We start from the raw sequence: 13,530 nt of genomic DNA, 5'->3' as shown, positions 1-13,530 counted from the left end.
CACTCAAATACAACATGAATTTTTGTCAAGTCATTAATTACATAATCAAACAGCAATAAGCAACTTAACAGTAAAAGGGAGTGGTAATTCGTTGCACAAGCCTGCCATGCCCTGAGCAAACAGAACCCATATGTAAGACATCCTTTCCAACAAGGTAATTCCTCCCACCCTTAGAACTGTGCCAGAGGACATTCCTTGTTTTGCTGACAGCCTCCTGTTAGGACAGTTTCAGCAATATTTGGGTCAAAAAAAAAATCAAAATTTATTTTGAGACAGGCACACGCAAATCCAAGGTACAGTTGTAGCACTACAGACCTGGGTGCTGTAAGAGCCTCTTGGGGACACAACAGAGGCAGTGCCTGAGAACAGCAAGATCTCACCACAGGGGAAAAAATTCCTCACCGTGTTTTGGTTTTGTGCAGCATGGATCACAGAGAATAGTGACAAGAGACAGGGCAGATGCTCCTGTAGCAGCCAGTAATGCTGCCAGTGAGTAGCACTGTCTGGGAGCTGCACACTGCTACAGCACACAGATAAAGACTACAGTGAGAAACTGTGAGCAACACCCTTGTGAGGATGAAAACAGGGCATTACAGCTAATTCTGCTTTTAAAGTACTTGGGGATGTGAGATATGTTCATCTGATTCGTGTCAGTATGGAACAGTGCTAGGGCCGCATGGTACGATGAATGTGACCTTCTGTCTTACATACCCTTGTATAACCACAAGTCTAAGAAAAACAGAATGGTTACTGTATATAGTTCTTGTACCTTGCAAAGGAATGTTTTAACAATTCGTGTCAATAGAGAGCAGTTCTGTCTGTCTCTGGGTCCTGCACTGGCAATTTAATTCTTCCACAGATGTAGTTTCTTCCCTTTCCTCCCAGTGTCCCAGTCTCCCCCTCATTATAGTCAATTTATCAAATCTTCAGAAATATTCCTAAAATCCATAAGCCTATTTGCTTCTGTTATTCCAAACTCTTATTCCTAACAGTTACAGCCTTTTTGCCTTCTTTGTGGTTGATTTAGCACTGCTATAGATGTGACCGGCTGTCCCTGTGAATGGCCTGTGAGGAACGTTTTAACAACTCGTGAAGCATCAATAGAGAGCTATTTGTATTTGTATGTTCTTTCTTTGAAGTCTCTGATGTCTGGGGGTTTCAGAACAACTGCTAACAACTAGTAACTGTTATGGCTTCTGAATGGGACACTGTGCAAGCCCCTGATATCTGGCCAGGTGGCCAGGAGATTAAGAAGAAAAAAGAAGCTGAGGCACGGCTAGAAGACAAAACTTGCAGGGAACGCTGTGTAAGCTTTTGACATGCTGCCAAGGAGTACAAAGGGGAAGGACAAGAAAAAAACCTGAGAGGAAGACTAGGAGCCTTCAGCATGAAAGACCCCCAGAGGGACCACTGGAGACTGATGCGCATGCTCCAGTAGGAGGGTTTGGATCACGGAAGCTAATTATAATAACCCGTTTTTTGTTTTTTGTTTTTTTTAGAAGTAGTAATGTATATGTTATCAGCCTAGGAGCAAAAAAATCAGCTACTTGTTGTAACTGGTGTGCGTCTAGGTGGAGCGGAGACTCCCGATGCACCCAGCACTGTTTGCTTACCTCTATTCTTTTAATAAATTGTAAACTTTGATTATAATCCTATTTTGGGACTGAGCGATTTATAACAGGGATTCTTACAGTGCTAGTACCAAAAGCCATGAGTGTGCAAATCCTGGAAATCATTAAGGTTGGAAGAGACCTCCAAAATATCTGGTCCAACCATCCCCTACTGCTAATGTCACCAACTAACTCATGTCCCCAAGCACCACATCCAACCTTTCCCTTTCCAGGGGCGATGCCTCCACCACCTCCCCGGACAACCCATCCCAACGCTGACCCCCCAAAAAAAGCAGGACCGCAGCCATACACCCCCCTCTCCATATGGGACCACATCTCTCCAGCTGCCTCTGAGGCTTCACCCCCAGAACTGCCTGGGCTGCAGGGCCTCCAGAACAGAGGAACAAGGTGACAGAGCACAGGCAGGGCCGTGCCACTAAGGGAAATCCCAAACACCGCTGAAACAGGAGGGAAACCCCCCAAAAATCCCCGGGCAGTCCCCACGCTGCTCCCCTAACACCAACAGGGAGCCCGCAGCCTGCTGGCCCTTTAAATACCGAGCGCCAATACATTGGCCCAATCAGCCGCCTGCTTACATCCTGCGGGCAGCCCGCCTCAGCCAATCGCAGCGCCCCTTCTGGTCGCTAGGAGACGGCGTCCCGGGGCGGCATGGCGGCGGGCGAGGAGCAGGCCCCGGGGGGCGGCCGCTGCCCCTCGCCTCAGGAGGCGGCGCTGGACGTGAGGTGGGGGCGGCCGGGCCGGCCTCTCACAGCACTCTCGGCTCTTTAAATGTTTCTTCCGTGTAGTGGGAGAAATGCTTACATTTTCTAATTCAGTGCAAGTGTTTGAGTTGCTTCATCGACCCCCGTGGTGTGTAAGGGGCAGCTCCCCAGCTAGGGGTGCGCAGCTCTTTAGTGGGCAGAAATCTACTTACAATTTTATTGACTTATTAAAAGGAGGATCAAGCATCGACCAGAGCATATATATAAAAAAAAAGGCACCGTCTGAAGCATTCATTGCAACGTGAAGCAGGTCCCTTGTGCAAACTGCTTTTACGTGGCAGAGCCGTGACCCAGTTTATTTTTGCTTTGGGAAAAAAAAAATAAAAAAAAAAAAAAAGAAAGCATTATTCAATGCAACAGGGAAAAAAAAAAAAAAAAAAAGTGACCTTTTAAGTGTAGAAGCACAGCCCATTTCCATAAAACAGAAGCATTTAAAGTTTGCCTTTCTTTTATGCATTCTAGATCACTGTCAGCAGTACAGGTATGTATATCAACATTAGAAGGAAGTGACAATGTTATTTTGCAGTGGGAAGGGGGAATACTATGTTCTGTGTCTTCAGAAAACACAGAACCTTGACAAAACTAAGTTACATATAAAGCCCTGTTTTGAATGAACTATAGCGAGCATTTTTCAGTGACAAAGTACATTTTGAATGCTCAGTAATTCCGAGTACTTTGTTCCACCTACATTTCACCAGCCAGCAACATTTCTCACTGAAGTGCTTCTGACACTCCGTGTTTATAGGGGGCTGGAGACAAAGCATGGAGAATGTGTGGGGGAACCACGGCTAGTTCTGTGACCCATCAGTCACAGCTGATGTCAGATCAGTCTGGATCCTTTTCCTCATAAACCTTTATCGATTGCATAAGGATAAATTGTGCAGTCAGCCCATTCATTTATCCCTGCATACATATTTTCTAGAATCTGTTTGCAGGATTCAAAGAAACAAAAGTTGAAACTATTTAATTTCCGCGGACTCAGATCGAGCGCTGGAGGAAAGCATTGAGGTGGTCCTGTGACCCTGTTCATAAAGTCTGCTTTTGTGCCAAGGCAGGTCATACGGTTAGTGCTCATGTGAAAGGGCTGGAAGAGCACTCCTCAGCTGACATGTCTGGGCTCTGTTCCCACAACAGTCAGTATATTTGCAACAACACACGGTCAGTGCATGCTAACTCCTCTCTGGCTGTGCTTATTCCTCTGGTGTGTAGCAGAAGAGGCTGAGTAAAAACTGCTGAGAAAGGATGACAGAAGTTATTGCTGGGCATAACTACCTTAAGACTAATCATTAAAGAATGTCCCTAATTACGGCAGCCCTGAGGCTATAATATAATTTACTAGAGTACAGAAGATCAGCAGCTGAACTGCTCTTAAGACTGAGTTATGTTCATGGAAGAAGTATAACAATGCTGCTTGCAATCACAGAGGGCAAAAATCTCTTCCCACCGCTGCTATGTGGGAGAGGATAAAAGACAGAAAGGGCTTGAACAGAAACTAGAAGGAGCAGTGCTGATGGTAGTGTTGGACACAGGGTGCTGGTACGCTGCCAAAATGGTGTTGCCACAGTTCTGCCAGGCTCAGCTGTGGCTCAGACAGCTTCACTTAGTGGTTAATGCAAGTCCCCTTGATAAGGAGGTGCTGATGTTGATCCATGCCCTTTCTGAAAGATAAAAAACCACTTGCAGGTGGTTAGGGTTTTGCTGGTATGTTGCAACTTCTAAAGGTGACTCAGCTTCAGTAATTTATTTCAGTCCCTGAAGTTTTACTGTGTTAAAGTACTGGTGTCTTTAAAGCAGAACAGTCCCTTTAGTTAAGTTTATACAAACTGTGCCTGTTTGTTTTTTTTTCTTTTTCTTTTTTTAGTTTACGGCAACGAGATGAACTATGAAAGTTTACAAGAGGTTAAGCAAACATAACCGAGTCCCTAGTATGGATTGTGCTTGTGTAATTATTTCAGAATTAAGGTGTACTCTTTTACTATGACCTATGAGTATCAAAACAAAGCCTGTGAACTGGCTAACTTTATTGTTAATGAAAAGTAGAAGAAATATAAGCATCTTCAAGTTCTTGTGTCAGTCCTTTGTGCTCCATCATTGTAAGATTACCCCTGTGTTTTTGGAAACATGCATCTAGCGATGCATGGTATTAGAGGCTGAAATTCTTGTGGTTTTGCAAGTTTGGTATGAGGATGAATCTAACAAATCCGAAGCATCAGACCAGCATGCGTTTTAAGCTGTTACATTCCATTTTTCGCAGTATTTTGAAAAACGTGTGTCTGTGAGTAACGTTTTAACACAGAGTTGTTCTTTCTTAAGTTGGGTTCAGGGATTCTCGAAAAAGAACTTGGGCTTTATCAACAATCAGACCGTCTGCTACCCTTGTGGCAATTACATACTCTTCCTGGACATTAAAACAAAGAAGACGACAGTGCTGCAGTGTCCGACCGGCCAGGTGGGAGCCTTCGCAGTGAACGCCAACAGCAAAGTGCTGGCCTTTTCAGATCGGAAGCTGAATCCCCTCATATATGTCTACAGCTTTCCAGAACTGAATAAACTGACAGAATTAAAAGGTACCGGTGTGGTAACGTTCCCTGTTGCCATTTCATTAAAACAAAGCCAGTTTCTAAAGGGTGTTTGTTTTGTTTGTTTGTTTTTTTTTGAAACGCTTGAGAAACGGTGTGACAGGAAACTTTCTAATGCCAAGAATCGCATAAAGTATCATAAAGAACTTTCCACTGCACTACTTTCAGTGAGACTCAAGCTGGAGAGGAACAGGACAATATAAAATTTAACTGTTAGAAAGGGAAAACAAATGGAATGAAATGGAATTTGTTACAGGAAAATATAGTCTGAATAACAAAGCAAGATCATATTGCAGGAGGCTCCCAAGGAGACTGCTGAGATGGTCTGACACTGAGACATCTGAGATGTGAGAGGAATTATGGCTCTTTTAGTTCAAGTTTAGAGGCTGTGATCTAATACATATTTCCCCTGTTCCATAATATTTCTCTCCTCAGTTAAGTTGCTTACCCTATCCATGTTTCAGTTTCTTTCCCCTTTAACTGAGGATCATAGCAGTTCCTTACCTCATATACATGATTGAAATTGACTACAAAGGATTGCAGGGCACTTGGGGAAAAAACACTACGAATTTGAGATATTAGTGAAACAAATTAAAAAAAAAATCCAAACAGTGATACTTAGGGAACGTTTTTGTGATCAAATTAAAACAATTTGGTGTGAAGCAAAGGAATCACAGCGTCTTTGAAGAGTGGATATAAAGAAACTGACAAGAGCACTTTGTCACAGTATACAGAAAGTCTGGGCAATTAGAGCTCACGTTCTTTGTTTTCATGTTTTAGGTAATGTTCAGTTGGACTACACTGTACTTGCATTTAGTTTCACAGGCCCTTATCTAGCTGGTTACTCTTCAATCCCAGAATTTGTTCTTTCAGTATGGTAAGAGTGAAAAAATTTCTTTAATACTATTTGAATTTAATTAATATTTTTCTGTGTGTGCTATTTTAGCGTAAATTAAAATAACAATTGGGAATGATAAACTGGTTGCCTTCATCTTTCTTTTTTCTTTTTTTTTTTCCTGATAGATCGTTGTCTGCAAACCTTCTGTGCCCAATTTGCTGTTTGTTTTTTTGTTTTGTTTTGTTTTCTAGCAGTAGGCAGAAATACTTGTTACTTTGCCACAGCTATCTTCTAGCTTCTTCAAAATTTTTATTTTCAGTAGTCCTCTTAATTACTTGTGCTTGATCTTAGTTCTGTCTTATAGGTATGCTCAGTGATCACACTACCATGTGTCACTGGGTTAGATCATCATTTTCATCACTGCAGTGAAAAGAAATATGTGATACAGTGAAGATGCAGAAAGTCAAAATACTTAATTGAATTGTTCTGTAAAAATAAAATTCTGCTCTTGCCTGCATGGCAAAAATTGAAGGAATATACTGTATACCTTCAATGTAATTAAGACCTTTATATTTCTTTTACAATGATTACAGAAGAGTCAGAAAGAGTTCACATGCCTATCATTCACAGAATAATATGCATGGTCTAATATATTTGATGTGTGCCCTAAAACAAAAACCCACTGTCTTGAAAGACTATTCTAGGTTATCCCTAAAATGGAAACATCTAGAAATATTTAAATGCTTTAAAGTAGTGACAATTTCCAAGGCCAAACAATGGAAACCTATTTGAATCTGCACAAATTCAACTGTCAGCATCTAATTATCATTAGAACAACCCTTGATTCCAGTCAGAAAGAACTGAATAACAAAAGAAAGCCACCTTACGATATTAAACTTAGAATTTATAGTAACTTGAACAGAGGTAGGTGAATTTACTGTGAGATCAGGATCTTCCTTTTTGCAATTAGATTACAATGCGCATTCATTATAGAAATTTGTACAGAGGAAAGAAATCCGCATTTAGCATTATTAATGCAATTGCAATATGATGATTACACAATTCCTGTATTTTAAGCATGTAGTTTAGAATAAAAGGTGTAAGAGATGTTTTGAAAGTTAACTCAGACTCAGAACAGAGGAAGCCTGTGGATAACTAAAAGCTGCCTTTTGCGTGCCTTATTTTATCCCCAGATCTTTATTCTTTTCTGTTTGAAGGAGAGGCTCAATTTCAGATACCTCTTTTAGATACACGTACCGTAGTGCTTCAGATCTTAATAAATTATCTGCTCTAAGATTGTTGGCACTGTTAGGTATGAGATGAGAATACTGACATCTTTAGAGAGAGACATTTACGCTGGTACCTTTAAAGTCAGAATTACAGCTTATAGCTTTCTGTAATGTTAATGAGAGTTAGTGCTTATGTGTGAATACTTCTCTTTTTTTTGCATGCACTATCAATATTACGTTATTGTCTTGCATCCTGATCAGTTCCTGAGAGGAAATTTCTTAGAAGCCAGAACAATGCAATTAAATTAAATCCATTTACAGCACTGTATGCATTTTAGTTTTCTTCATCTCAGCAGTAATGACAAATACGAGAGCTGTAAACATTATTTAGATTGTCAGATATATTGCCAATGAAATTAAGAAACAGCTATAACCGTTTTTTCAAATTATGTTAATCAGTTTTCAGACAGCACCTAAAAATGCAAATGCATTCAAGAATTAATCTGGACACAGAAATATGTGAATTAGAGTATGAGACTATACAATAGGTTACACTAGACAAAGGTATTCCCATGTTATGTAGAGCTGTACGTAACAGCCCCATACAAATTCTGTGCTGTTCTTTGCCCAAATTAGTTAATGCAGCTGTAGCATGTGCCTGCATTCACAGCACAATTATTGTACAACCCAAGAAATTCATTGATAATCAAGGGCTGACTGAGTTTTCTCTCTTTCCTTCTGAGTTCTCAAAATTATGTTATTATTCCTTCTTTTTGTAGCAGTACTAATTTTATGCGTGGCTAACTAACCACATCCTTTTCAGTCTCAGAACCTGTCTTGTTTGACAGCATTGTTTTTAGTCAGTGGCAAAGTGTTTGTTTTCCAATTGTGATCTTGAGTGTCAGTTAGAATCACATCCACATATTTGGCTTAAATGTTTTTGACGACTTCAGTGGATTTGATTTTCTTTTATTCTCCTTAATGAAGGAACTGGCAAGACAGTATCCTCCTGTGCAGTGAGTCCCAGCCAGGCGTACCAGTGACCTCGTTAAGTTTTAATCCCATGAATTGGCAACAACTGTGTTCTGCTAATGAGAGCTCTGTTACTGTCTGGCATATTGAAAGGAATTATGATGAGCATTACCTTAAGCAAAAGTAAGTAGAACACCTTTCAAGTTTAAAAAAAAAATAAAAATCTATAAGTATATTTTAATGACTAAGACTAGCAACCTACATCTGTTTGCAAAGAATTTAATTCAATTTACTTTGCCTAGCCATTACAATCAGTAATTGTTAAATAGCAACCAGTTTGATTCTACCTAGTTAATCAAGTGAATTGAATTTACGCTTTCATTTCTTAGCACTCTCATGTCCCAGTCATGCACACTATTGAAGCTAATACTAATCGGCATTTTTGGTAGTTGTCTCTATCAAAAGCCACCCAATTGCATTAATATAGTGCCTGGACTGCTTTCCTGTTCCTGCAAGTGGTTGTTCTGAGCACTGAGTGGGAACGTGCATTGCTTTTGTGGCTATGAGACTGCTGGGTATGGCTCAATTGCTTCCTAGTAAGCATTGTTAAACAATATGCAGTTATAATCCCTAATGGTACCAAAAGCAATATCAGGTTTCTGTGTGATATCCAACTTCTGTGGTCAATTTACAGATGTAGAGGGGGTGGCTCTGATAATGCAACTCACTGAGCACAGCAAACCTAGGATTTATTTATGCTAGAAACTTTTTTGAGTCTGATATAAGAGGTGGACTAGTATGCATTGTTCAAGACAGGGATCTTTAAGTATAACATATATGCTGTTGCAGTGGCAGCTATTCTACAATCCCCAACAGCATATTTCACCTCATTAACTATGAATATAACCAGTCTATTACCCCTGACATGGTTATACTACTAAAAGTATAGATAAGGCCTTAATCTGAGATCTGGAAGTTGAAGGTTTACTGCCTTTTGCAAACATACTGATACTCTTTTTTTTTTTTCTTCCACTTTTCATTCCATTCAGTAGATGTTAAACCTCCACTGAGAATTATTTTATATAACATTTTTTCGAGTTCTATATAGCATAGTTTGTGAACTATAGAATCCAGAATTCCCACATTATAACAGCCACTTATACACTGATTATCAACTTATTAACTTTCTCCAAATAAGCATTAAGCTTGAATCCTCACAGCACGTATATACAAATTAGGTGTGTGGCATTATTAATCCTGGTTAATAAGGAAACAGAAGGATAGAATAGTTGTTTGTCCAAAGCAACAAGAAAAGACAATGAGCTAGAATGTGGCAGTCCACTTCAGCCAGTTAGGAACATCCCTCCTTTGTAGATAAATTACTACTACTTTTCAGTGACGTGGTACATGCCATGTAGAATGATTCTCTACAGCAATATTGTAGGAATTGTTCAAGACCAGGTTAGATGGGGCTTTGAGCAACCTGACCTAGTGGGAAGTGTCCCTGCCCATGGCAGGGGGACTGGAATTAGATGATCTTTAAGGTCCCTTCCAGACCAAACCATTCTATGATTCTATGAAGAGTTTTCCATTATTATTGCCAAAGTAAAGCCCATTAACCTAGTCGGTGTCTCCACATTTCAAAAACATGCTTCCCATTTTTGTATCAGCATTTACTATTTGTGATATTTCTTTTCCTCAGACAGTGTCTCTTGCTTTTTCACAGCCTTGTGAAACTCCCTCATGGACATGGGTCTCCAAATCTTCATGAAGATTTGTTTTTCCCGGATTCTAGTGATGAAGATCCCTACCATGACCCTGTTATGCCAGTTTCAGCCATTGCCGGATTGGTAGGAGATGAAGCAGAAACATTCATGGTAGCTACTAATTTTATGTTTACTATCCAAGTCATTATGCACTGGGGGGAATTGCAAATGTGTGTCTCATAAGTTAAAGCACTCCCTTCCCAACCTCCCAATGTGAAACATATGGCTTAGGAAAATCAGTTCCTGCACAAGTTGATCTGGATACATTTGCTGTAGAAGATGCTTCCTTGAAATACTGTTTTGTTCAGATTCTTATGTTGAAAAGTATCTAACGCAGCAACTTTCAGTGAGATGAAATTACTGAGCTGGCTGAGTTCTTCAGATATCCAGATATCTTCGGACTGCAGTTGCTGTAAGGAACCAGCCTGTACGAAGTATTTAGTGCTGTAACTACCATTCCTCACTGACTTTATAAATTGACAGGCTGCTGCTGCAGATGTTTAAATAAATGGTTTCTATCACTGATGATTTGTATTCTATTACAAATGTACATGAGCAGTTGTCTGACTCTGGACTAAAATCTGCGTGTCAACATTTGTTCATACCTTGGAGTTATTTTCCTCTCTAACATTATGGGGTTTTGTTTGTTTGCTTTTAATTAATAAGAGACAATGTGGTGCTCCTGGGGTGGTTAATGAGGTGCTTTCAGTTTAATGCAGTGGAAACAGTATCATAGCCTGATGAAGCTCTCTTAATCCCCACAGAATTCAATAGAAGGATGTGTTTTCTTTATCACTAAGTCCAAGTCAGCTGAGGTCAATGTTTTGTTGATATAAGCATCAAAACTGGAGAACCATTTATTTAGACTAATAAGTAGAGGAGTTATTGTCAACCTGTAGTCCGTGGTTCCTTGGAGGCAGTAGCCCACTCCTAAGGAATGTGTGACAGGCCAGTAGGAAAAGCAAGCCTGCTGCACGTGCACCCGTTTGCTTGGTAGGTGTCCATGCTCTAGAACAAGATGCTGAGGCCAGGTATGTACCAGAGTGTAACCACGACGGGGCAGCAGAGTGAAAGGAATCGTAACATCCTCAAGCTATCGAACCTTCATTTCTTGCATAATATGGATTTAGTTTTGTTTCAATATTTCTTATAGTTGGGACTGAAGTTTTTTAAATTCTCTGCAATTAACAGCCCAATTGACTCCACTTCATCACCAGTACCAATTTTATTCCACTGACTTTTTATAAAACTTTTAATGACAAAAATCCATCCTGGATTTTTTTTTTCTCTGCAGAGCTGCTATTCAAAAGGGAGAGAAGTTTAAGAAAAAAAGACTGCATTATTATTATGCACCATTGTACCAATGCACAGTTCAAGAAGCAACCTCATTTTGGATTTACATAATCCCATCCTAGGATTAGCATATTTTATCTCGTTTGCATAAAGGCAGTAATGACAAAGGAACATTATAAAAGTTGTCTTTACACAGGAAGCTTCTGATTCACAGTAGTTCATTTGCAACCTTGCCAAAGATTTGTGCTATTCAAGCCTTGTAGAATCAGGGAAAATGCCTATATTAGATGTTTTTCTGGTGAAGTCCCAACCTGCCATAGATTTATTAGTTTGTCCTATTTGATTTATAAAGCAGTAAAGTAGCTCTGCTCACATACATTGTTCTTTGAATCTTCTTTTAAATGTTCTCACAAGGTTTTCTCATGTGTTTTTACATTTTTTCACTGAAGCCTCTTCAATCTGATTCTTTCCATTCTTGGTATTTATATAACCCCTAGTACTGTTGTATCTGAGCAGGTCACAGTGTTTAATAATATTTGGTGGAGAGGTACTGTTCTTCCTGTTTTATGGATGACAGATTTATGAGAATTGTTTTAGATGAAATTCAAGGCACATGGGAGGTCTATGGCTGGGATATTTCTAGAACTAATTTATAAATGACAGAAAGTTTGACAGGGCTGGTTTTTCAGAACAATTTGGATACATGATAAGAAAAGCTATTCGAACAAAGTGCGTTTTAATGCTAACATGTATGCAAGACCACATGATGAAGAAAAAAGTAAGTTATGTCTACAAAGTACAAGACTCTTCTGAAAAGCAGTTTGAACAACACTTACCAGGGTGATGTCATAGGGGGTAACTATTTCAATTTTGGATTCTGGTGCTATTCTGGTGTATAAATCCCACGATCTGGGAGCTCATTGTGTTTAATTTTATCATAATTTTATCATTAAAAATTGGAAAATTAAATGGTTATGGTGGGTCAAGATCTTTGCGAGCGTATGGAAGATTCCAGAGGGATTTCCAAGCTAGAAGACAAAAATGTTGGAGGATAAATCCAGGAAAAAAAAAAAAAAATATATATATATATATATATATAGTACACGCACCATTTTTAAAGAAAATATGATTCATTGTTTAGACAGGCTTCTGGGGAGAAATATGAGTTCTCTACCTCTGTCTCCAGAGACAGGCTTTTCTGGAAGCTGTACTTGGTTCCTAAATTCCTAGCCTCAGTGAAAGGATGGCTGAATGTAATAAAATCAGACTTGAGATAATGATTTTTTTATTGGCCTTAAAATGTATGCAACTATACAAATATTTGCCGGTTGCTAATTTAACTGGTTTATTTTTGTGCTGAAGCCTAGAAATGATATTAAGCCTTTGGTGCATCCTACTGCCCACTGCTGGACTGCAACCTCTGACATTTACATGGGCTGTAAAGAAGGACATATTTTGAAAATTGATGCCGAGACACTCAGTGCTTGTGTTCTTCAACAGAAACCTCTACCAGGTAAGAAACAGCTCTGTTGTGTGTTTTATTCATGTAAGGAAGAAGATGGGTAGGACAATGAAGGCTTTTTTTTTGCTTTCTTTTCTTCTATTGTGTAACTCACAGAAGATGTAAAGCTATATAGTAAAGCCATATGAAAAACGTTGTTCTTCTATTAGTATGGTAAACATTTTAGAATGTCTGTTGAATTTCTAAGCGGGTTTCCTTAGCACCCTTTAAAAAGCATTCATTTTTCTAAGGCAAGAAAAAAAAAAAGCTCTATCTACATGAAAACTGTTAAATAAAATGAAAACAGTTCCAGGAACCTTTATCTTATTAACAGCCCTATTAGATTAAAATAAAACTATTACTATACCAGCTATACACAGTCCATTTACTGCTGGTTAGGTATCAATAATTTATTTGATTTTGCATGAAACGTTAGATTGTCCTCATTTGGAATAATGTTAGCTAATGACAGAACAGATCTTTGAAGACTCAGGTTTAGCATGATATCAATTAACAGCACAACTGAATTGAATATAATGCTGCTTAGTATAATTCCTTAAGGTCAGCTGTTACATAATCAATTTTCTAATGACAAGTCTGTAAGGACTATCAGGCTTTATTGCAGAAAGTATGAAGCACAGAGAGTGAGCAGAAGATGCCTCTGGCTTAAAACAAAGCAGTCTACATTTAAGTTTTTCTAGAATGCTCAGCACATGTCCCTCAGATTCATTGCAAACTACTAAGGTAATTTGTCTCTCCCATATATATTCCAATCTGTCTGTTTTCATGGAGACCTCTGGCATGCTGGTGAATAAAGTTTTCTGGCAACAACTGCACATTCCATGCCTTTTTTTCTGGGCACCCTGAGGTCTCACCCCTGCTCCCCACCATGTGCTACCCATCTAGGCCTGTTCGGAGGGTTTCTAAGCTGGAGGACAGTTAGAGGTGGGCAGCATAAAC

At 39.3% G+C, this 13,530-nt stretch overlaps 1 protein-coding gene across 4 annotated transcripts in view; it reads left to right on the top strand.

Moving 5' to 3' along the window:
• The first annotated feature begins 2,247 nt into the window (after window positions 1-2,247).
• CFAP43 (cilia and flagella associated protein 43) overlaps window positions 2,248-13,530 on the top strand; it is a 43,899-nt gene continuing 32,616 nt past the window's right edge. For 3 of the 4 annotated variants that reach the window (XM_084524990.1, XM_084524989.1, XM_084524988.1), the window contains exons 1-6: window positions 2,248-2,353; window positions 4,706-4,959; window positions 5,752-5,848; window positions 8,026-8,193; window positions 9,737-9,887; window positions 12,432-12,582. In XM_084524990.1, coding sequence (XP_084381116.1) covers window positions 2,280-2,353; window positions 4,706-4,959; window positions 5,752-5,848; window positions 8,026-8,193; window positions 9,737-9,887; window positions 12,432-12,582 — 895 coding nt within the window. In that variant the 5' untranslated portion in view covers window positions 2,248-2,279. Of the gene's footprint in view, window positions 2,354-4,705; window positions 4,960-5,751; window positions 5,849-8,025; window positions 8,194-8,375; window positions 8,586-9,736; window positions 9,888-12,431; window positions 12,583-13,530 lie in introns of those variants that run through there. The other variant, XM_084524991.1, reaches the window with a different exon arrangement.

The sequence above is a fragment of the Aythya ferina genome (genome assembly GCF_964211825.1).
Source record: "Aythya ferina genome assembly, chromosome: 7".
NCBI lineage: Eukaryota > Metazoa > Chordata > Aves > Anseriformes > Anatidae > Aythya > Aythya ferina.
Note: the sequence above shows the minus strand (reverse complement) of the source record. Positions and strands in the feature narration are given on the sequence as shown.